Source organism: Hemicordylus capensis, chromosome 3 (assembly GCF_027244095.1).
Source record: "Hemicordylus capensis ecotype Gifberg chromosome 3, rHemCap1.1.pri, whole genome shotgun sequence".
NCBI lineage: Eukaryota > Metazoa > Chordata > Lepidosauria > Squamata > Cordylidae > Hemicordylus > Hemicordylus capensis.
The window spans coordinates 141,683,106-141,706,162 of record NC_069659.1 but is presented as its reverse complement, the minus strand read 5'-3'; the positions used below and the strand labels follow the sequence as shown (position 1 = coordinate 141,706,162).

Sequence of the window (23,057 nt, the reverse complement as noted above, 5' to 3'; positions counted from 1 at the left end):
AGAGGGCCGAAAACTGACAGACGGAGCCTTCACGAGCCGCCGCACCAAAGTGCTTGGCAAATGGGTCGCGAGCTCTAACCGGACCCACGGCCTCAAGGGATGCGCGCCCTGAGGCTGCCCCCGCCCCCAAACCACACGTTCCGAAATATTTATTAGGACATTTATTTATGAGGGGGCGAGAGCGAGACGGGGTTGAATAGAAGATAGAAGGCTATTCAGGCAAGTGCAATGTTAAGTGTCCGAAAATGATCTCCTTACAAAACCCGCACACCCCAAAGGGCATATCAGTATAAGTCCCGACCTCATAGTTGTGGGGGCGGGAGGGAAGGAAGAGTCAGGATAAATCTCCACCATCTCTGATCGATGTCCAGCGCATGCTGAGGAGATGATAATGAGCACAATCATCATATTTCACCCAGAGCTAAAGAAAATAGAATTTGTTCCCTAGAACTGGACTCCTACTTGTAGATGGGGAGGTTAATAGCATTAAATGGAACAAACTCGGGATGTATTTTTCCTCGGCCTGTATTAAACTTCCAGAAACAGCATTTGGAAGATTATTTAGACGTCTCGCCTTGTTTGCTGTTTTCCGAAGTAAGTGCGAGATGCGGCTGTAAGGCTTGAAATCGTGTCAAAGTGATGTTTTAATCTCATAGAAAAGTGTATTAAAGGACAAGATGTAATTTATGGGAGATGCTTCGATGAAAAGAGAGATTGGAGTGGATGATCCTCCGCTCTCCTGTGAACCCCGTGTCATGTGTATATTGAAGCCTGGGTGGTTAATCTAATTTGCAATAACAGGGAATAACCTAGAAGCGGGAGCGGGGCGCGGGGGGAGGAGGAGAGTAGCGAGGAGTTAGCTCACTTCTTCCCTCATTTTGATGCTTCTCTTATCAATCCGTCCTGACTCGTCTCCGACTTTGATTGAGGGGTGTCTTTTCTATTTGGGGGCCAACGAGTGAGGCTACAAAGACACGTTTCAATTACAACTAATATGCCGCATCAGTTCTCCAAATTACCTTTCCTCCTTCTATAAAGGCGATCCGGATATCTCAGTCCCATCACTGTAAACGTTATACAATAGCCGTCCGAAAAAAAGAAAGACCCGATTTTTATATTATTTTCTTAAGTTACCCACTCCGATCTTTCTACCTTCCAACTCTAGAAACGTTTAATCTCGGAAATATCCAGCTGCAAAATGTGCGTGCGTCTACACACACACACACACCGCACATCGTTCTGCACATATATTTTGTTTTAGGAATGCATGTTGTGCCTCCTGATCAACCACGGCTGCAAGACTCGTGGGGAAGGAGAATTATGACAAAAGCCTTGTAAACCCTCTGTTCTTTCTAGGCACTTCTGGTGATCTCATATTATTCGTGAATCCCTTTAACAATACAAAGACTCAAAAATTACAACTCTTGAGCAATGTAACAAAAAAAGGTGCATTCAGACTGTTAATTACAGGGGTTTGTGTCAATGGAACTTTATCAATGACCCGTTTAATTCTGCTATAATTACTGACAAAATAAGACAAGGAGAGATCACAATAGAGAATATTTCTCTTTCAAAACAATATTGTGCTGAGAGTCTAGTTAAGGCATAATATAAACAAACAGTTTATAAAAGGCTCTTCCTGACAAAGCATGACTAAAGGGTGTGCTCCAGCCTTTCTGGAGAAGCCAGATTCCAGAACGCCCATTGGAAGGTTCAAGCCTTGTACACGTGCTTATCATACCGCTCCCAGAACCTACTACGAAGATAAGGAAACTGGGACCATCTGCAAGGGGCAAGGTAATAACCCAAATCCTCAGTAAGGCGCCTCTTGAAATTGGAGGCACTTAGAGCAGGGCCCCTAAGTCGACTCGGTGTGATCCCGACGTGTAGCAAAGGCAGCCAGTGATGTTACTTGCTTCTCTGCAGTTACTGTAACTCCAGTATATATAGGTAACCCATAAATGCCTCTGCTTTTTAGACGCAACGAAAAATGTGTTGCATTTTGCCTTACTAGAAACCCGGGAGGCTGCTACATGTAAACCCAGCGGTTTTCCAAACTTGGCCGAAGTGTTTGGAAAATAGATTTGAACTGAATTGGCCGGAGTGCCTCTATATCAGCTCGCTCTGCAACATCCAAAAATCTAAGAGTGTTGTTGTAGGGAGAACAAAAAACGGTCGCGGACGGAAAAAGAATTTGAGCTACTTAGACAGTATTTCCCCCTAAATATCTTAATCATATCAATACGTTTGCATAATCTCATTCCAAGTTTCACTCCAGTACAGCACAGGTCTTTATTCTTTTAAAACCCACACCAGAGGCTATTATTAGTAGAATAATAAGAGTCTGCGCCTCTTTCCTTGTTGTTATCCTTTTTTTATTAAAGGGGGGAACCCCCAAGAATTTTGAATAAATTTTGTCTCCATGAAATTTCTCTTTCTTTCTTTCTTTCTTTCTTTCTTTCTTTCTTTCTTTCTTTCTTTCTTTCCCCCCTCCCCATACTCTATCTATTCGTTTGGCTCCTATTTGTATTACTCAATGTGGCTTTTTACATTCACTTTTCCTTGCCCCTTTGTGAAGAACAAAATGAAGAATATCGTGCAAAGGAAAGCGTTTTCGTTGATTTCGGAGAACAGGGACTCAGGGATGTCAACTTCACTTCAGCTGTAAGGCAAATCAGTCAGTTTTGTCTAGGGATAATGACAAAATGCGGGGAGATACGTTGAGAAGATGCTCTTCAGATCTCGTTGATATGCATACAGGATTTCATTTCAACCTCGATATAATATGGGGAAGAGAAAATAAAAATAAGTTCCAGTAACACTGCCAGATTCGTGGGAAGGGGTTCAGATTTGGAGGCGTGTGCTTAGAACAAATTTGACCCTTTTGGTGCCTCCATTTAGATTTAACGGGGCTTTAGGGAGGTGGAGGGGGGCGGAATTGAAAGCGTTCCCTGCACGAAGTTTTAGCCCCTTTCTCTGTCGCCGTCGCCGTCGTCTTCCCCCTTCCCTTCATTCAGAAACTTGGTGGTAGCTATAGACGCGGCTTGAATATTATTGACGTCTCTTCCCTCAACTGCTCCCTCCGTTAACCCAATTACAGAATTCATCAAGAACTGTGTTGAATTATCTCTTTTCCATACAGTATCAGCATTAGCCTAATTAAAAGCTATAATGTCTGATATAATGATTAAATCGTTAGCTCTGCTGTAGGGAAGCAATATTTTGTTTTCCCTTCAATTAGAAGCTGATTGAGGTTTTTCAGAACAGGTCAGCTGTGAAATTTGAATTATATGTGTGAGCACTGTTCACAGGGGTGAGCCCCTACTCGAAAGCTCCAGAGATTCTCCAAACGCTTTCACCCAGCGAGCTGGGAAGCGCTCTCTCTCTCACTCTCTCTCTCTCTCTCTCTCTCACACACACACACCAGTTGCTTTGCCAGGTGCGTCGGATGAGGGTTTAGATCTCCAGAAGAACAGTTACAGCCTAGGGGATATACAGTTTAGCCTAGGGGATTTACTAGGGGAGCAAAAGAAATAATTGGTTCACCTTTTTAAAAAGATTCTCAGACCACAACTAGGTCACCTCCCTCCCCTCCCTTCATCTTCTCTAGTAATGAGGATGCTAGGATCTGCTTAGAGTGCCCCCCGCCCCCGCCCCTCACGCCAGCGCTCTTCCTAACTGGTCCAGAAGATGCTCCTTTGAGCAAGAGAGAAAGGCGCGAGGGCAGGAGAGGAGAGGGTACACAGCCGGAACAAGTTGAGAAGCGGAGGGAAGTTGCTCCATAGTTGGGGTGGCGGCGGCAGGAGCCAGCAGGGAGGCGTAGCCATAGTTGCAAGCAAGGAAGCCTGTTTCTCATTCCCGGCTGCAGGAAATCGGAGTTAAGAAGTAGCCACCAGACGGCGATCGCAGCCTGCGCTGGCGAGTCCAGATCCCCCCGCGCATTCCGAGCAGCACAGGGTTGGGTCTTCCTTCTCCTGAGGAGTCTCGCTCTCTCTCTCTTCCTTTCCAGTTCCCTTCTCGTAACTCAGGAAGGGCTTGCAGGAGTCTTGCCGCCCGCACAGCGCCGGCTTCTGGCTAGCCAAGGGAGAGCAGGCAGGCGGCAGCCCTGAATCCCCCACTTGGACTCGTTTTGCTCCGCAGCCACCAGAAGGAACGGGCGGCTGTTGGCAGAGGCAAGGAAAGCAGGCAAGGAGGAACAACTTCTAGCCTCTCCAAGCCCAGCCCTGCTGCGCCGTTTGAATCAGGACAGGGAAGCGAAGCTGCTCAGTGACCAGGGAGGGAGCAGTGTTTCTTTTCGGAATCTTCCTTCTGATCTCCCAAGCGCTGATAATTTAGGTCCATCCTTGGTCTAAGTTTGCTTTTCTAACTATGCCCCCTGTCCCCCTTCCCCTACATAACTGCATTGCCTCCAAATATTTATTTATTTATCTATTTATTTTATTCGCTTTCTATACCGCCCTTCCAAAAACGGCTCATGGCCATTTACATGAAAACAAAACAATTAAAATCAACTAACAATTAAAAACAGACACTATAATACACCATAAAACAATTAACAGTTAAAACATTCAAAACAGTTTAAACACCCTGGAAAACCAGGTTACAGCACATTTACAACAAATTAAAAACCCTGGAAGACCAGGCCAAACAGATAGGTTTTGAGGGCTCTCCTGAAGGCCAACAATGAATTCAAATTACGGAGTTCTGCAGGGAGTGCATTCCACAAGCTAGCAGCAGCTAAAGAGAAGGCCCACCTCTGACTCGCCACCAGACATACTGATGGTAACTGGAGATGGACCTCCTCATGCGGTGCGGATCATGAAGAAGAAGGCACTCTCTAAGGTAACCTGGAACTAAGCCATTCAGGGTTTAAAGGTAATAACCAGCACTTTTTATTTTGCCAGGAAACATATCGGCAGCCAGTGCAACTGTTTTAAAACAGGCATAATATGGTGTCTCCAGGTTGCCCCAGAGATGAACCCACATAGAACACATTGCAATGGTCAAGCCTGGAGGTTACCAGCTGATGCACCACTGTTTTGAGGTCATCCTCTACAAGGAATGGGCACAGCTGTCGAATCAGCTGAAGCTGATAGAAAGCACTCCTGGCCATGGCCTCCACTTGAGATACCAGGGTGAGGCCTGGGTCCAGGAGTACTCCCAAACTCCATACCTGCTCCTTCTGGGGGAGTGTAACCCCATCCAGCACAGGAAGATCTAACTCATCTCTCAGATTCTGAACCTCCATCTTGCTTGGATTCAGCTTCAATTTGTTATTTCTCATCCAGCCCATTACTTCCTGTAAGCAGGCATTTAGGAAATGAATGCCATTTCCTGATGATACAGATGAAAATGAGAAGCAGATTTGGGTGTTATCAGCATACTGATAACACCCAGCACCAAATCTCCTGATGACCTCACCCAGAGGTTTCCCGTAAGTATTAAACAGCATTGGTGACAGAATGGAGCCCTGAGGGACTCCATATAACAGCTTCTGTTTTGAGGAGCAACTGTCACCAAGCTCCACCATCTGGAATCTGCTTAAGAGATAGGAGTGGAACCACTGCAAAGCAATTTCCCCTATCTCCAACTCCCCCAGGCATCTGGATTCAGAAGGATACCAAGGTTGATGGTATCTAACGCCACTGAGAGATCCAAAAGAGCCAAAGGAATCACACTCCCTCTGTCGATTCCACTGTAGAGGTCATCCATCAGGCCGACCAAGGATGTCTCAACCCCACAGGGCGCTCTAAAGCCAGTTTGAAATGCATCTAGATTTCCTCAGTTTCCTCTAAAATTGCCTAGAGCTGGTTGGCCACCACCTTCTCAATCACCATGCCCAACCAAGGCATACTGGAGATTGGCCTATGATTATCCATCGCTAAGGGATCCAGGGAAGGCTTCTTGAAAAACGATCTGACCATTGCCTCCTTCAAACATGGAGGCACCCTACCCTCCCTCAGTAATGCATTTATAATATTGACTAGACCACCTCCAACAATCTCCCTGATAGATAGAAGAAGCTAAGTTGGGCAAGGATCCAGAGAACAAGTGGTAGGCCACACCACTCCAAGCAGATTTTTCACATCCTCAGGAATCACAGATTGAAACTGATCCAACCTAATACTGCAAGAGGGATTGCTGGACACCTCCTTCATAGACCCTGCAGAAACTCACTGGGTGTCTGGGCCAGTCATGTATCTCTCAGCCTAACCTACCTCATAGGGTTGTTGTGAGGATAAAAAATAACCATGTGATAATGACGTCCAAGTCAGCCTAAACACAGGACATTTTGTCTGCAAAGAACCCATTAAAAGCGTCACAGCAGAACACTTACGGTGAAGAAGAAGTAGGAGCAGAAGTTAAACTCCTCACAACCTGGGATAGCTCTGCTGAATGCAAACCCACAGGCATTGCGCGCAGACCAAAATGCACTGCATTGCGTGCAGACCAAAATCATCCTCTTCCTGCACGAACCACTACTGCATAAGCCTTCAAATGGGTACCATGCTGCATCCTGTCAAATTTGAGCTGAGTTCTCCTCCACTTGCCTTCCAGTCCCCTACCCAGCCGCTTCAGCCCAGCCCTCGCACCTTCTCGCACCTCCTCGGTATACCAAGGGGCCATTTTTGAAGCAGGTCGGGAGGGATGCTTGGGAGGGATGCTTAGGAGCAATCATATCTACTGCCCTGGTGAGTTCCCTATTCCAGGTTCCTACAAGGGCATCAACAGAATCACTTCAAAACCCTCCAAGGCCCTTTGGAAACTTGCTGGGTCCAGTAGCCTTTTTGGGCGGACCATCCTAATAGGTCCACAGGGGTAGAGCTAGGGGAGAAAGCTACAAATTTTAGCTGGGGCTAATGGGATTTGTAGTTCAGCAACAGGTTGGGAACTACTGTTCTACACAGACTGGCAGCGGCTTCTCCAAGGTTGCAGGCAGGAGTTTCACTCAGCCCTAACTTGGTGATGCCAGGGAGAGAACTTGGAACCTAGATCTCTTCCCAGAGCAGCCCCATCCCCTAAGGGGAATATCTTACACTGCTCACATGTAGTCTCCCATCAAATGCAAACCAGGGTGGACCCTGCTTAGGAAATGGGGCAACTCATGGCCACTATAACATCCAGTGGTGACCTTCACATGTGAATGGTTCAGTAGAGATAAGGCAGGGCAGTGCTTTCATATCGCCTCACATAAATGAAAGTGTTTTTCAGTTGTCCCTTCACCACTTCAGCTGCCAATTCTCAAGAGCTGGGTGTTAATTGGATAGAGGAATAATGTTGATCATGCATGTGTGAAGACACTAGATCCTGGAACTAGGGAGGGTGCTCCTTTGAGGACAGCATCTGACCCTTTTCAAGAAAGGAGCAAACTCCCATTTGTCCCAATGGGAGGAAGGAAAGATAGAAATGTACCCAGAATTTCAAACCACTTCCAATGATCGTAACCGCTAGGTGGTTTCAGTGGGCTCAGTGAGAAGGCTCACAAAAGGTACGTCTCATAAACCAGTTAGCTCGCTACAAATCCCAGGAATGGGAACCATACAGAAACTAATTAGTGAATGGGCTGGACTGATCTGGGTGAAAGGACCACCACCACACCCCTCTGGGAGAATTTCCACGGATAGAATTTGCACTCAGGATCTAACTCATCACTATATCTTAGACCAGGCAAATAAAAGGAAAACGTACTCAAACATTCCCCGCAGCAGACTGGGTGGGGAGTGGGGGGTCGAGTGCACTGCTTGGCTCGCTTCCTTGAACCACCTACAGAAACTGATTCACAAGACTCTTGCTTAAATGAGGCTGGCATCCCTGGTATAGCATCGCCTTGCTCCCTCTGCTTCTTTATTTGCTACTGCTCCTTGGCATTTCTTTGGTACCAGCAGTGGTTTGGCGTCATGCACGATCACAGTCCACGACTGCTTTTGCTAATCTATCATCAGAACCATGGAGCTCAGGAATAGGGGCGTGGCATTCTGAAAACTCAGTCTGGCTTGCTCCGGGTGACTACCCGTCTGCCATTCACCTAAGTCCCCCCTCTATAGGACCGTCCGACCAGGAAAACAACTCTTAGTGGGAAAGGGGAGTGCTAGGAAAAGACAGGCAGTCCTTCAGAGGAAAGGGAGCTCTCTCAGCAAGGGCGTAGCTAGGGAAGAGGGGGCCGTGTTCGCCCATCTCCCCGGTGGCCCCTCAGAGTGAGGGAATGATGGGGAAAATAGGGAGGGGTGGAGCCGGGGGGCCCCTCAGGAGCTGCGGTCCCGGGTTCTTTGAACCCATCCACTCAATTATAGCTACACAGCACTGTTATTCGGGTTTCCTTGCATGTTTCTAAACTCTGCGACTTTCCAAGGAACTTGTAAGTCACTCCAGTTCCAGCCTTTCTATTCTACGAACTGCCCTGCTGCAGACAGGTCTTATGCTTCCTTACTAGCAAGTAGGTCCCACGCTGTCTTAACTAGGACTTCCTCCCAGATAAGTGTGCATAGAATTACAGTCTTAAGCATCAGTTCCGTTGCTTTAGAATACGTAGGTTGCAGCCTGCTTCCCGCCGGGAGCAAGTCACATTCTCCCGTTGTGTCTAGGATAGGACTAAAGATGGTAAATACAGCCTTAGAACGAAAGCGGTTTCCCCACCTTTTGCCCGTGTAGCAATATCTTGCGGCTGCCTGAAGGGCAAGCGAAACAGCTGCCTGTCATCTGTCACTTGGCAACAAGGCACCAGCAGAGTGGGACGCTCAAACACGAAGCCATCCACATTCAGCGCAAGTGGCCTTGAGGCCCGCAGTAGAAGAAACTACCCTGAAGGGGCTTCTTGCCAGAAAACGTAGAAGACTCCCTGGTCCAGAAGCCAGAGCTGAACTCTTCAACCTACCCTATATACGGCCTCAAAAGACCTTCTATCCAGGAGGGAGGGAGGAATATCCTAGGGGGCTGCAGGGTGCGGCCAGGGGATTTCTGACTTCCCAAAGACATGACTGAGTTTCCACTACTTACACATTCCCTAAATATGCCAGGGTGTGTGTATTATTGAACCTGCCGATTTAAAATGGGAAATGCTTGCACCAAAAGAGTTTCACATCCTTTTGCAAACAAGTGCAGCCTGATAATCCCATGCATGTCTACTCAAGAGAAAGCCCTACTTGGTTTAATGCGGTTTTCATAGGGTCGCAACCTTATATGGAGCCAGGGTAGTCAAGAAAATAGCTTGTTGGGCTTGGGTAGGGACGAGCTGAGTTCACATTCCTTTTCAGCCAGGACTCCGCTGTATCTGCATTTCCCAATATGGGAAAGGAAAAGACACACGGCCTACTTCACACGCTTCTTGTGAGGCTGAATGAGACAAAGCGCTTGAAGCGTTGGCTCATTAAGTGCTACCAAATAGAACACTGATTTTATGGTTGATAATGATAATGGTAAATTACATACTGCTACTTCTCTCAGCAATCTAAGTCTTTGCATATTCACTCGGAAGTAAATACCAGTGTGCTGAATGGGCCTTACTCCCAAGTCTGTGTAAGCACAATTGGGTAAATACACTGCTTACAGTGTGCAGTCCCACACTGATTTCTATGAGATGGCCACAAAGGGTTAAATATGATGACTTAAATAATTTCTAAGTCCATTGCCCAAAGATGACAGTCTTGCACAAAGTCATGATACAGAAAGTAGTGTCACTTACAAATCATTCTCTATATTTAAGGGTTATTTTTAAGTGGCTCGAGTCAAATCCTAAGCAATTCTTGGGCCTGTTGTCAAAAAGATTCTTCGCCCAGTTAATTAATTGGTGGTTTAATTTAAACCATTTAAAGCCACATAGACGAGATTGTGCAAGGTGGCTGGCTAGCAGTGCACCAGTGGCATCACAGCTGTATGTCTCTCTGAAACTGTCCCCTTGGTTTCAGAGAGTGCTGCTAGGAGCCTAATTCCTATCCCATTTTAGTATCTGACTACGCTCGTGGGCGAACCCACAGAGGAATGTATCTTTTGCAAGGTTAACAGCTAAAAGGTTAACATCGTCAGTCTCACCTGGTATAATCAGTCCTCTGCATTGGAGATTCCTCTGCGGTGGAGTCGAAGATGACAACAGTGAATCTGCTTTTCAGAGAGCGTACAGTGGTGCCAAGGCTCCAGTCACTGAAATCAGTGCTCTCTCACAAGAGTATCACTAGTGAATCTAGACTGTGAGTGTGTTCTTTTTGAAGAAGCTTAGGTCCAAGGGACCTGTTGGGAGCACCTTCTCCCATTAGCATGTCATCCCATTGGATGTTGTAGGGACTATAGGGGAGGGGGCCACGGAGCACCGTCTTATCCACCGGTGGCGCTGCAGCTGCATAGGAGAATCCCAGGGAGGCCTGCCTGATAACACCCCTCTCTAGTTTTCTGGTTTTCAAAGTGAGCTCTTCATCTTTAAACCTCCTAGCTTGGTTGGCAGTTTATAATCCGATTCCTGGCACTGAAGAGGGGATTGGACTAGAAGACCTCCAGGGTCCCGTCCCTCCCCGAAATAAAATTTGATGATTCCGTTATGCTTGTTTGAAGGGGGGGGCATGTTGCATCTTGGTCTCATGAATGTACCCTGCTGTTAATTTGGGGTGATTGTGCTATTATTTAAGTCTGTATGGAGTTATTTCGCTCTGCATATTTTATTATTTTACTGCCTATTGTGGACCGCCTTGGACTACAGGGTTGGAAAGGTCTCCTGAACAGCAAGCAAGCCTCGTGGATTTAATAAGGGGGTGTGCGCGTGTGCGTGTGTGTGAGATATTCGCATTTTCCTTCCGCATTGGAGAGATTACTACTGTGATCAGAGTGGTCTTTGCTGTTGAGAGGAATTCTGAAGTCATATGACACTGACACAGCAAGCAGAAAAATGTTGTGGTGCTTGCTCTCTTCTTACATTTGAAGCCCAGGAAAGCTGATGGCATAGTAAACCCAGTTAGGCTCTAAGGTGCCCTAGAATAGAGGTGTCTCTATTTCAGTCACCTGAAGCAAAGGTGGCATGATGAACAAGCAGAATTAGGAGAATGTAGTAAGAGAAGCCCCGACATTGTAGAAGTTGTGCAGAAAGAAATGGGTGAGGAAGGGATCGCCATAGGTTTGCACCCGGATCCTGGAAGGCCAGCCGGTGGGATTAGGCAATGTAAACATTCTGTGAAACCGAGTCAAGACTCTCAAGGTTGCTCTTCATATTATCATATCACATATCATAATACCTCTTCTTTTGGGGGGGGGGGTCGGTGATGTGTTTATAATGTGACAAAAAGAGTCCCACCACTACAATGTGTTACTTGCACTAGAAACCATACTTTCTAGTGCAATAGAATTAGTTTCATTGCCGTAATTAATTATGCTGCAGACCTTAGCATACTTGAAAACAATAACATATCCTTAAATATTTAATGTTAATTAGTCTTATTTAGACTTGAGGGTGTCAAGAGGTTATCAGAAGTCAATGGTGGAGAAAGGACATATTTGGAAACATTTTCCAGCAGGAGTAATGGTTTCCCTAGCTACACATTTTTTAGGATCCTACTTGGATCCCTAAACACAGTTGTTTGCTCCAAAGGAGTAAAAATAAATTAGTTCGAGAAAAACAAATTGGTTTGGCAGACATGTAGACTTGCTTCTTTTAAGCCCTGCCCCTATTATTGACTACTAGTAGATGCCTGATATAATATGTGTTCCTTGAAAGTAAGATCCACCGATTTACCTCCAAGAGAATTTCTCTCCAAACTCACAGGGAACACAGCCTCGCTTCCAGATACCATGTGTAGCCGGAGGCCTAATGGTCATGGTTAGGCCATAAGGAAATGGTGAACCTACCTCATTCACTTCTAACAGTGACTGCAGTTCTAGGCATATATTACACAGAAACAAATTACATTGAAACCTGCAGGAAATATATACAAACCAAATATTGTGTTAGGTGCCAGTCACCCATTTTTAAAGTTACTGTTACTGGAGACCTACAGCAGTTTGAAAGTTAGCACTTACCATTCTAATCCCTCCGTTCCAAACATGCATACTCAAAATTAAAGTTGATTAATATCAATAGGACTTGCTTCTCAGTAAGTATTTAGCCTCCAATCCCACTTAATTTGGGAGTGGGGCTCCCAAATGGGGCTCAGTGGGGCTCCTGGGTAAATGTGCATGAACTGGGCTTAAAAAGTAATGCATAAGTTTCAAACCCACTTAAACTGCAGCTTACTGCATTTTGGAAATAATTCAGAGGACAATATCAGATTTCAAGGAATTGTCATATAGTCAGATCCTGAACATATTAAGTTACAGACAAACCTCTGAAGGGATAGCCGTTTTAAGATGAAAAGTTATGCATTCTTCTGGAGTGTAAATTCCATTGGAGACACTGGATTTACTTTTGAATCAAAGGTATAGGATTGGGTGACATGTCTATTACAACAAAGACAACAAGTAATCTTGTTACACCTTGAAGACTAACACATTTATTGCACCTTAAACCTTGAACTAGAGACTGCTTTATCTGATGAAATTGACTGTACTACTACATGAAAGCCTATGCCAAATAAATCTGTAAATCTTTAAGTTGTTGCAAGACTCTTTGGCTCTTTGTTCACGAGATAAATCCCAATTATTTCATTTCAACTTTATTCCAAGTGTTCTAGGTTAGGGAAGTTATGAGAGAGAGAGAGAGAGAGAGAGAGAGAGAGAGAATGTGTGTGTGTGTGTGTGTGTGTGTGTGTGTGTGTGTTTGTTTGTGTGTGTGTGTACACACACACACACACACATTTTCTATATATATAAAATTAAGATATATAAACCTGAAGGCGTATTAAAGTGTTGTCCCCTTGAGCATCCTTCTAAAATATACACGAGTGAGCGTGCGTGCCCTCGCAAATTATAGTCCTAGGCAGGAAGCACAAAAGGCACAGAAAAGTTCCTTTCAGAAAGAAAGGGAAGAAATAGAAATAAACATTTCTACATTTTGGTTAAAACTCCGGCAGTTTGGAAATGGTGTGTTGTGTGTCTGCGTGTGAAAGCGAGAGCGTGAGAGAGTGCATTTAAAACATTTTCTTGATTTGGAATAGGATAAAACACAGTCTGAACTGATTCGAGTAAGAAGGTTGCTGTTTGTGGCATATGCCCTCTGAAATATGTTACAGCATTTGATTACTAGTATTAACGCCTAGTTGGATATTTTTAAATGGTGGTTATGACCCCTCTCCTGGTCCCTCCCAAAAGATCACCTCGTCCTCCCCACCACCAACCCGCCCCGGCAGCCAGCTCCATAATAGTTTGTACTTCTCACCTCCGGACGTCACTCCTCAGTGCGCCATGCAAATAATCCCCCGCCGGCGCACTCCGATTGGCCAAGGCAAACTCATTTAATCCCAGTTCGGTGCGCGGTGTATGGCTGCTGGGCTCTTCTCTCGGTGTATCTCTCGGCTGCTCCTCCTTTCCTGATTCCTCCCGGGCGAGAGGAGGGAAACCACAGAGAACAAATTATTGTGCAAGTTCTGCTGCCTGGCTGGAGGCGCGTTGCTTTCCCCCTCCCCTCGCCCTCCCCATCCTTACTACTTTCTTTCTTCCACGCTCACCCCCTCCCTTAATTTTTTTTTTTGGCTTGTCATTTAATTACTTTTTTTTTTTTTACGAGGGGTGGAAGTGGTAGAGGGGGAGGGGGATTTCCTGTCTCTTTTGCTCTGTTCACTTGGGACTAGCGGATGCGAGTCACACACGCTCACTCCCTCAACTCTCTCTCGCTCTCTCCCTGTGGAAGTTAGCGCGCGGGCGGGGGGGGGAGACATTAGATCACTTCAGCCGCCGCGAGAAGGAGGGGAGTGCTGCCTGCGTGTGTGTGAAGCGCGCGTGTGCTAAGCAGAGAACGAAGGAGAGCGTCGAGAGCCGGGCACACAGCTTCCTCCCACCTCCTTGCCAAAGTGGAGCCGCTAGACTTTTTTTCCCCCTCAGCCCTCCGCCTTGCACCTGTTTGAGTCGCTTGTGAATCCAGCTCGAGCCAAAGCTCTCCAGTGAGGGAGAAAGTTTTGCCGCCTGAGGAGATTCCCGCGCCCGCGCTTTCCTTCTTTCGCTCTGGGCATATTCTTCTCCTTGTTGTTGTTTTTATTATTACCATTATTATTATTGGTGTTCCCCCGCCTTGCCTCATCTTTGATCGTCGTTGTGAACTCTTTTGTATTTTTTCTTCTCAACGCCTCGTTTTCCGCCCGGACTCGCCCTCGTGGTTTATTCTTTTTCGCCCCTCTCTCGCACTCTCCACACGCACTCTTCTCTCGCTCTATGTTTTGACGCTGTGGAGCCTGGTGGCCCCCGGAAAACTGCGCGAATGTATAGCATGATGATGGAGACGGACATGCACTCCCCCGGTGGAGCCCAGGTCGCCACCAACCTGGCGGGCCAAACCGGAGCGGGGGGAGGAGGCGGAGGAGGCGGCGGCGGAGGCGGCGGGGGACCCAAGGCCAACCAAGACCGGGTCAAGAGGCCCATGAACGCCTTCATGGTTTGGTCGCGGGGCCAGCGGCGGAAGATGGCCCAGGAGAACCCCAAGATGCACAACTCGGAGATCTCCAAGCGCCTGGGCGCGGAGTGGAAAGTCATGTCCGAAGCCGAGAAGAGACCCTTCATCGACGAGGCCAAGCGACTGCGGGCGCTGCACATGAAGGAGCACCCGGATTATAAATACCGGCCCAGGAGGAAGACCAAGACGTTGCTCAAGAAAGACAAGTACTCGCTGGCCGGCGGGCTGCTGGGCGCCGGCGGCCCCGGGGGCGGCCCTCCGGTGGCCATGGGCGTGGGAGTGGGCCCTGCCGGCGTCGGCCAACGCTTGGAGAGCCCGGGTGGCGGCCCTGGCGGTGGCGGGAGCGGTGGCGGGGGCAGCGGAGGCGCAGGCGGGGGCTATCCGCACATGAACGGCTGGGCCAACGGCGCCTACCCAGGGTCGGTGGCGGCGGCGGCGGCGGCAGCGGCGATGATGCAGGAGGCTCAGCTCGCCTACAGCCAGCACCCGGGCAGCGGAGCGCACCCACATGCCCACGCGCACCACCCGCACCCGCACAACCCGCAGCCCATGCATCGCTACGACATGGGCGCCCTCCAGTACAGCCCCATCTCCAACTCGCAGGGCTACATGAGCGCCTCGCCGTCGGCCTACGGCGGCATCTCCTACGGCGCCCAGCCCCACCAGAACTCGGCTGCAGCTGCGGCGGCTGCGGCTGCGGCTGCGGCGGCCGCCTCGTCGGGGGCGCTGGGGGCGCTCGGCTCCCTGGTCAAATCCGAGCCAAGCGTGAGCCCGCCGGTCACCTCGGCGCACTCGCGGGCCCCTTGTCCTGGGGATCTGCGCGAGATGATCAGTATGTACTTGCCCGGCGGCGAAGGAGGGGACCCGGCGGCGGCGGCAGCTGCTGCGGCGGCTGCGGCCGCTGCCCAAAGCCGCCTGCACTCCTTGCCCCAGCACTATCAGGGCGCCAGCACGGGGGTCAACGGCACCGTGCCCTTGACGCACATCTGAGACAGACGGACCGGCCGACACCGAGGGACTGTCGCGACCATCCAAAGGGGATCGCTTTCCTTGGAGCCTGCTGCCCCACTACTTTGTCCGTTTCCCCAGCCCCCACATCCCGCGCCCCTTTCTTTTGTACAGAACAAAACAGCAACAAAGGGAGGGAGAGAGAGAGAAATGTTTGGATGACCTTGTAATAATAAGTATAATAACGAATATTCATAATACTGAAGATAATGAAGAGAGAAGGTAACAGATTGCTCTAACGATACCCCCACCCCGCTCTCACCCCTGAGGACTAGTTTCTGAAACTAGTGGGATTTTTTTCTTTTCTTCTGTTGTTGCGTTTTAGAGGGATCGTCTCTGTTCTTACTGAGGTTCTCTCTCTCTCTCTCTCTTTTTTTTGTACAGTATTTATCGTTCACCCAGGAGGCACCTAGAGTTTTATTTGTTAAAGAAGGGGGGGGAAGGACAAAAGAGAGAGAGAGAAATGACTATAATTATTAATTATACAAAGATCTAGGCGATGCCAACTTTTCTGTCACACAGAAGCATTAACTGGTCACCCTTTGGGCCGCTTCTTGTGAAGACTTTTTTTGCCTAATGAAAAACAAAGATGACGTGGCAACCGTTCTCATTTATTATACACGTACCAAGGATGCAAATCCAAAACCACGCTTAAACTTTTTTTGGTAGTGCTTATGACGCGGGTTTTGTTTTGTTTGTTTATTTATAAAACTTTTTTGCGACCAGCAACAATATTCTGGATTTTGTAAATGTTCATGTCTGCATTTTTTTCTTTTGTTAACTTTTTGTATTTTTTTCTTGTAAATGCATTGTGGAATAACTTTAATTAATTTTAGGCGTTACAAGGGAATTCCGAAATGTGTATATAGTTTACTAAAAAACATTTCCACTAGAAAGGAAAACAAATAAAAATCTTAAAATGCATTCTATTCTGAGTTAAATCAATTTCAAAGTGAAACTGGAATCAGTAAATCCAAAATGTACTAATTCATGGCATGCCTTAAAACTAGAGATTGGAAATTGATTTTATGTATAAATATTACGTGAAACATAATACTACAACAACAATCCCGGCTTGGGTTTAGACTTCTCACAGTTTCTATTAAAAAACAAAAACCGAAGGGAAGAAAGGTTTTTTTAAAAGAAATATGGTGTAGTTTTTGGATATTATTTTAATATCTGTTGAGTATTGTTAAGGAAGGCGACCTATTAAAATACTTTCCATAGCACTTATTGTTTATTTTGTTTATTTACCGAACGGCCTATCTAAAGCCCGAGCGAGTTTCTAGTTTACAAAGTTTTCTGTCTTCAACTAGCACTGGAGGTTTAAATAGGTTTGAACAATACCGCCTCCCCCCTTCCTTTTCCCTCGAGACAGATGTTACATCGAGTAATTCCACCATCACTAGGCTTGCCATCTTTAGGAGAGACAATTACGACGATTAATACTGATTGGCCTTAACTTCAAGGGGAAGCAATATATATAAATTAGGGTTCGTATTTTCCTCCTGTTGGGTGCTTTCTTCCTTGGATTGCCAAGGAACCTAGTTAGAAGCATGAGCTCTAACATAATCCACTTGTACATAAGAATATCCTGAGGTTGAAATTTCAAATTACTTTGAAATTTAATCTGAGGTGATTTTCTATCCTACCTTATTCTGAAAATAGAAGTCAACATTAAACTTGATTTAACGTAAAAGACATTTAAGCTGTTACAATTTTAAACTTCTTTTTTAAAAAGTAATAAAAATATCTTTAAGATGATCTGTTTTTTAAAAGAAACATGAAATCCAGAGGAAATACAACGACTAGAACAAATGAGGTCTCCCCCACCTTATACTTTTCTTTATATCAATTGGCTGCAGTTCCCGAACCCACTTACCCGGGATAACCCCCTTTAGTTTCTTTTGAAGTTTATGGAAGGGCCCCGGGTTATTTCAGAGCATAGTTCTGTGCAGAAGCAGGCACTCTTCTTCTCTCCCTGTTCTGAACACATTACCTGGAAGTAAAAACCACTGCTTTCCGTTGATCTCATTACCAAGTAATGTGTTAAAGGCACAAGAGGGGTCTGATTCGGACTCTGATAGAAATGGTTTAACTATGGTACTTATCCGGGCCAGAATAACTTCCATATCCTTTTGCATTGTTCATTCTTTAAAGGGATTGTGAGGGTCCCAAGAAATGTCTATTGTTTTTAAAGGAAGAAATAAAAAGCTTTCCTTTCCGTCCACCTTTTTATTTTTAGCTCTGTTTTAAGGTTGAGCGCCCTTTCCCTGACTCCCTAACCAAACTAATGTAAGGCCGAGGGGTTGATTTGTAAGGTCCACGGGATGAGTGTGTCGATTGCCAAGATCAGGATTCTAAATCAGTCAAGAGAAACGTGTTCCTTCCAAGCAATCCAATTGATGCTGCATTCGTGATTTCCTCCCACAGTCATTAGTGGGGGATTTGTTAGGCAGGAAAAAGCAGGCATCGGTGAAACTGTGTGCATTACTTGGCACACTGTTGAATGCACATGTGCACTGATGTAGCCTGAGGTATGTGCACTCATACATAAATGGGAAGAATATTTGGTGCTCTGGCCCTTACCACTCATTTAATTAGCTGTTCTCAGATGGATCAATTTGGGGGGAAATGTAATAAACCACTAGAAATATGTGAAACCGATCTGCGCTTCTCCTTGCATGCAAGTAGTGTAAGGAACTCGAAGGCGTTCAGAGAGAAAGAAAATGTAGAGAGTATCAATCAGAAAGGTGTGTATTTCACATTCTGGCAGTTCGTTTGGACAGGAGGGGGGAAATTTTAAGCTATTTTCGCTTACCTTTAGTTCTACGTGTGACACAACTGCGACACTTTTAGGGCGTAACATCCTTACCTAAATGTAATGGGAAAACTTTCAAATGGTCTCAACACTCATGATTTAAAAAATGTTAACCATCTAGACAAAGTTAACCGTATGAAAGTTTAATTGCTTTAAATTGAGATTACGCGCTCAAATTAATGAATTAATGGGCCATTCAATTAATAGGCCCCAAACGTACTTAATAGGCTGAAATGTGCTCAATATCGCTTTCTTCTCCCAGAGTAAAAAAGTTCATTACGTCATGTCGGTTGTATTGGCTTTGCTTGTTTTCTTTTCTCTTTCTGTGGGCAAGCAGGTCAAATCATAATCTTCATAAAACCTTGACCAAACAGAAGAAGGGATTTTAAAAGAAGAATAAGAAATCACAAGAACGCTTTTTATTCTCAAGGTAGATCAAATGTTAAACTATTTTTAGGTTAAAATACTTTGCATCTTGAGATGCAGAACTGTTCACCTGATTGACAGAGGTATTAAAATGTTTGCAAGATTTCATTTAAACATAGCGGTTTTTTGATTCAGCACTAAGAGTAGTTGGATGATATTCTAAATATACTTTCAAAAGTGGTTATGTGTGTGAAACAAAGTCCGGGATAGGGCCTTGGGGAAATTAGTTTCCCCGCAGTTTAGAGCTGCAGCTGATAATATAGAGTAAAGCAACACCCGTCCGTCTTGCTCCAGTCTCTTACTCTGGGGTTGTTGTTTTTTTCCCTTGGGGTGGGGGGCGGCAAAGACTATGCAGAGCGTAAAACGCAAAACTTAAGTCACAAAACAAAGTTGGAGTTGCTCTGTAAAGCTATGTCTCTCTGCAGTTTGGAGGGTGGGAGGTGTAGATAATTCGTTTTTGTGAAATGATGAGAACGTGGCAGCACCTTTCCCAGCACAAGTCTACACCTACACCCTGAAGTCCTTCTTTTCATGAAGCTGAGGAAAGGAGGTCTGGGAAGACATGGACTGCTGCCTATACTATGCGCTTCCTGGCCTGTTACGATCTTATCTTAGCAAAGTGGGAGGTGGGACATTCTGAGATCTGCCTAGAGAACCGTGAAGAGACAGCCCACTGCCTCGCGGGCCGCCGGACTCACACAATGGAGCCCCAAGGGATGTCGCTGCAGGCGAGGGAGCAGTTTGTGGGGGGAGATGGCGAATGGATGGCGACCGATTTTCTCTTTCCCAGCTGGACGCCCTTCCTTCAGCCGCGTATAGACCCCCAAGAAGAAGAAAGCGGGGAAGGGAACAGCATTCTGAGTGCAATAAAAGTTGATTATTCACCCCGGTGCAAGGTGGTGATCCCGAAAGAGGAACTCAGAAGGGCTATTGGGATCGGCTATTCTGTGACACCAGGATTCCCTGGCTTCGTGTGATTTAGTAGGATAAGTTGGTTTGCATGAAATCATTGTTATATGCCAAGCCTCCGACGCCATTTCACTTTTATTAGTGACTTTCACTTCCATTTGTCTAGCTCAGGATTCCTCCAGGATTATTTTCTCCCTCAAGACGAGGCTCTTTCTCTATCCCTTTACTCTTCAGTACTTTCCTTGTGCTTTTTCTCTCCCCGCCCCCTTACTTTCTTTCCAGCAGTCTTTAGTCTCTAGGAGTTTGGCTTTTTGTTTTGTTTCTAATCTCCTCCCCCGTCTTCATTATTGTCTACTTTTATCCTGCAAACGCATGGTGGAGATAAAAGTATATCTTAGGTGAACTCCTTGCTTTTAGTAGAGCGGAATATCCCTCTATGCCTCTTTTTTTCAGACAGGTCAGATGGGAGGCGAAACAGGGCCAGATTCATAGGGCTGTTCTGTAACCGCTGCAAAGTAGGCTTGTTTGCAGCTGTTAGGGATTTGGTAACACTTTTTTAGGTCAGGCTCTGGACGTCCTCATTTTCCTTGCGAGCGCCTTCCTTCTACCAGAACCATTCCAGTTCTCCACCCACCTCCAACTCAGCGGGTCACCCTTCATTTTTCCTCTTAGATTCTCCGACCTGTAATAGTCTGGTTCACTATACAGCAAAGGTTGGTCGTGACTAAATCCCGTTGAAATTAACGGGATTCAATTTAAGCACAATTAAAGCGAGTTCTATTGCTTTATGTTAGATTTAGGCGCAACTAACTTTCACTGATGGTAGATGGTGGTACTTCACATGGGTTAAGGCGCTTCTCGCTTTCATTCGGGTTCTCCCCGATTTCCAGATATTCCTCTTGCTTCAATTAAGTTTCTGCTTTTGTAGCTTCCTTCGATCTCCCCTCCCCCTCTCCTCGCAATTTAAATCACGCTTATTTTCTTTTGAGTTCTCCTCAGTTGCTCTTTAGAGACTCCTGCCTCTTCAGTAGGAGGGCCTTCCAGGCTGTAGAGCCTCTCAGCTTCATGGTAAATCCTTTAGGAATCCCTCCTTTCTCCTTTATCCGAAGGAGGTGCGGAGTATTGGTCTTTCTACAAGCAAACTCTTGTCCCCTTCTCCCTGGCTTCCCTATAATAGTAAATACAGATTAGGGCCCACAACCGCCTGGAGCTTCCTGCGGCTGGCGTGGCTAGACCTTGCCCCTGAAGCTGCTGGCTTGGAGCTCCTTCCATTGGGTGTCGCGGGAACCGCAGAAGCAGGGGTGGGAGGCGAAGCTTAGTGATGCGGAGTGAATAGGAGACGGGAGTGGGGGCGGCGAGGGTGTTTGGAGAGCGCGGGATTAAGTGAGGAGAAGAGCCCTGACCCCGGGATCAGCGGCTAGTCAAACCTATTTACAATCATCCGGCAGCAGAAACGTTGATGGCTCCTGCTGCTGCAAGCGGCCTGCAGGGCAACAAGTGAAACCAGAGCCCCCTGCTGCGCGCACGAGGGGACTGAACTAGGACCCAGGCTGACAAACTGGCGGGCTCCGCTGTGGAGGAGACGCCATATCCTGGCGGGAAGAGGCTCAGATGCTGGGCCGCGGTTCTGGCGGAGGCCGGGAGGCTGCTGGCCCATAAGATGAGGGGAGCTACTTAGCCCTGTTTGGGGTTGCTACAAAAATAGTCAAAATCATAGCAGCAACAGCTATGAAAGCAACTAACAAGAACATTCTCATTTTTCTAGCGCTTTCCAATGTTTTACAGTAGCGTTCTCCTTGGTTCCCTCTCCAACCTTGTGAAGTAGATTCGTCTGAAAACTAGTGGCTTTCCTTAAGTAGTCCAGTGAATTCACAACTGAGCAGGAGTTCGGAGGGACTTGCGTCTTAGACCTAAGGAACTGAATGTGAGTTCACGCGTGCGTATTCGTCCAACATCTATGGATGACTTGCATGTGTGGACCAGCCTTCTCAGATCAAACGTGACAGAGCTGTCATATTTATTCAGCAATGCTCACGCCTGGCAGTCACAAGTGACTGCATGTGTGAATCAACCTTCCATGCCACAATACTTTAAAACTCATGTGTCCCTCGCCCCAAAATATGAATCTCATCAACTTTAGCGTATGTATTTTAGGACATATGTAGTTCCATGTCACACGAAGAGACACCCAGGAAGTCCAAAAAGAAAAGCAGCTCTGCTCAGGAGCTCCTCAGAGACAGAGGGAAGGTTATATTGATTGATGGCCTTTGGCAAGCAATAGTTTCTTTCGTCAGATTATACACGGTTTTGTTCTGGAAGTCCTAGATACCAGCCCTAAGGCAGGAAACTGAAGGCGGGGTGGGGGGCGGATTTCCAGAAATAGGGCGGTTCAGCGGAATTCTGTGGAAGACGTGATGCTGGGGGAGGGGAATAGCAAGTATACTTTGTTGTTTATACTCCGCAGACTCACAAGAAGGCCCAAGGCCCTGCCTTTAAAGAAGGCCAGGATTCAAAATAATTAATTACCCGGATGTGTTCTTCTAGCAAACACACCGCTCTTGTTCTGTGCCTGGGAAACGGGGCAGCCTTTTAAAATACAACCGTTGCTGATTCATCGTCCACCAGAGGCCACCACCTGCAGCAAAGGCACAGGGCTTGAGGGAACCTGCTGTGGCAATTAGAGTTTGCCAAAAGGACGCGCAGAGAAGGCCTCTCGTCTCATCAGACAAGGTTTCCCGCCTTTTCAAGCCGCGCGCCGCACCGCTGTTCCTGCCTCCTTGTGACGCGCCATCCGTTGCCTTCCCTGCAGAACTTGGGAAGGTGTTCGCCGTTGTTCTCCGGACTCTTTCTCAAGCCTGCGGAACGCGAATAGTTACACCTAACACTCTTTAACCGCCATTTCGCTCTACAGAAAACGGATGAGAAAAGTGTGGTAAAATTGTGGATTCCCTCTCCCCCACGCTTCTCTGCATTATGAGTGGGGCAGCTGCTAAACTTCTGCCCGATGCATTAAACTTAAATTTTTAAAAAATGAGATTTTATTAATGTCCCCTACTTTTATATTAATTCCGCTTCTTGCCACATCCGGCTGCCATTTTCCAGTAATCTGTTGTTATGGATGCCAAGGTGACACCAGCTCCATAGGGAGCTGCTAAAGGAACGTTACGAGGATGGGGGAGGAATGGCCGTTACACCCTATGGCAAAATCACACCCTAAATTCTGCTTTGGTGGAGAACAGGAACCAAAATATCCTTGAAACAGGGAGGGGTTCTCTTCTTCCTCTACCAACCATGTCCTAGTCTAAGGATCGTGATCGATCCACGACAGTTGGAGGTCATTGTGAGAGAAATATTCAGCAAGGCGAGCGGGGAATGGGA

General features: G+C 46.6%; 1 protein-coding gene and 2 long non-coding RNA genes across 3 annotated transcripts in view; 2 read left to right on the top strand and 1 right to left on the bottom strand.

Annotated features, from left to right (window-relative positions):
* LOC128349812 (uncharacterized) overlaps positions 1 to 23,057 on the top strand; it is a 49,044-nt gene that overhangs the window by 3,126 nt on the left and 22,861 nt on the right. The gene's annotated exons all lie outside the window — the stretch shown is intronic.
* Positions 1,855 to 22,515, bottom strand: LOC128349813 (uncharacterized). Its single transcript, XR_008319004.1, has 5 exons — positions 19,656 to 22,515; positions 18,565 to 18,705; positions 18,345 to 18,398; positions 13,289 to 13,446; positions 1,855 to 2,774 (listed from the first exon to the last, which is right to left on the bottom strand). It is a non-coding gene; the product is annotated as an uncharacterized LOC128349813 (long non-coding RNA).
* Positions 13,407 to 16,752, top strand: SOX1 (SRY-box transcription factor 1). Its single transcript, XM_053306855.1, has one exon. It carries the CDS (start codon positions 14,324 to 14,326, stop codon positions 15,503 to 15,505), a length of 1,182 nt encoding a protein of 393 aa, XP_053162830.1. The 5' UTR covers positions 13,407 to 14,323; the 3' UTR covers positions 15,506 to 16,752.

Excerpts from the sequence above, each read along its gene's own strand:
- SOX1 (XM_053306855.1), top strand. The coding sequence starts at position 14,324 with ATGTATAGCATGATGATGGAGACGGACATGCACTCCCCCGGTGGAGCC.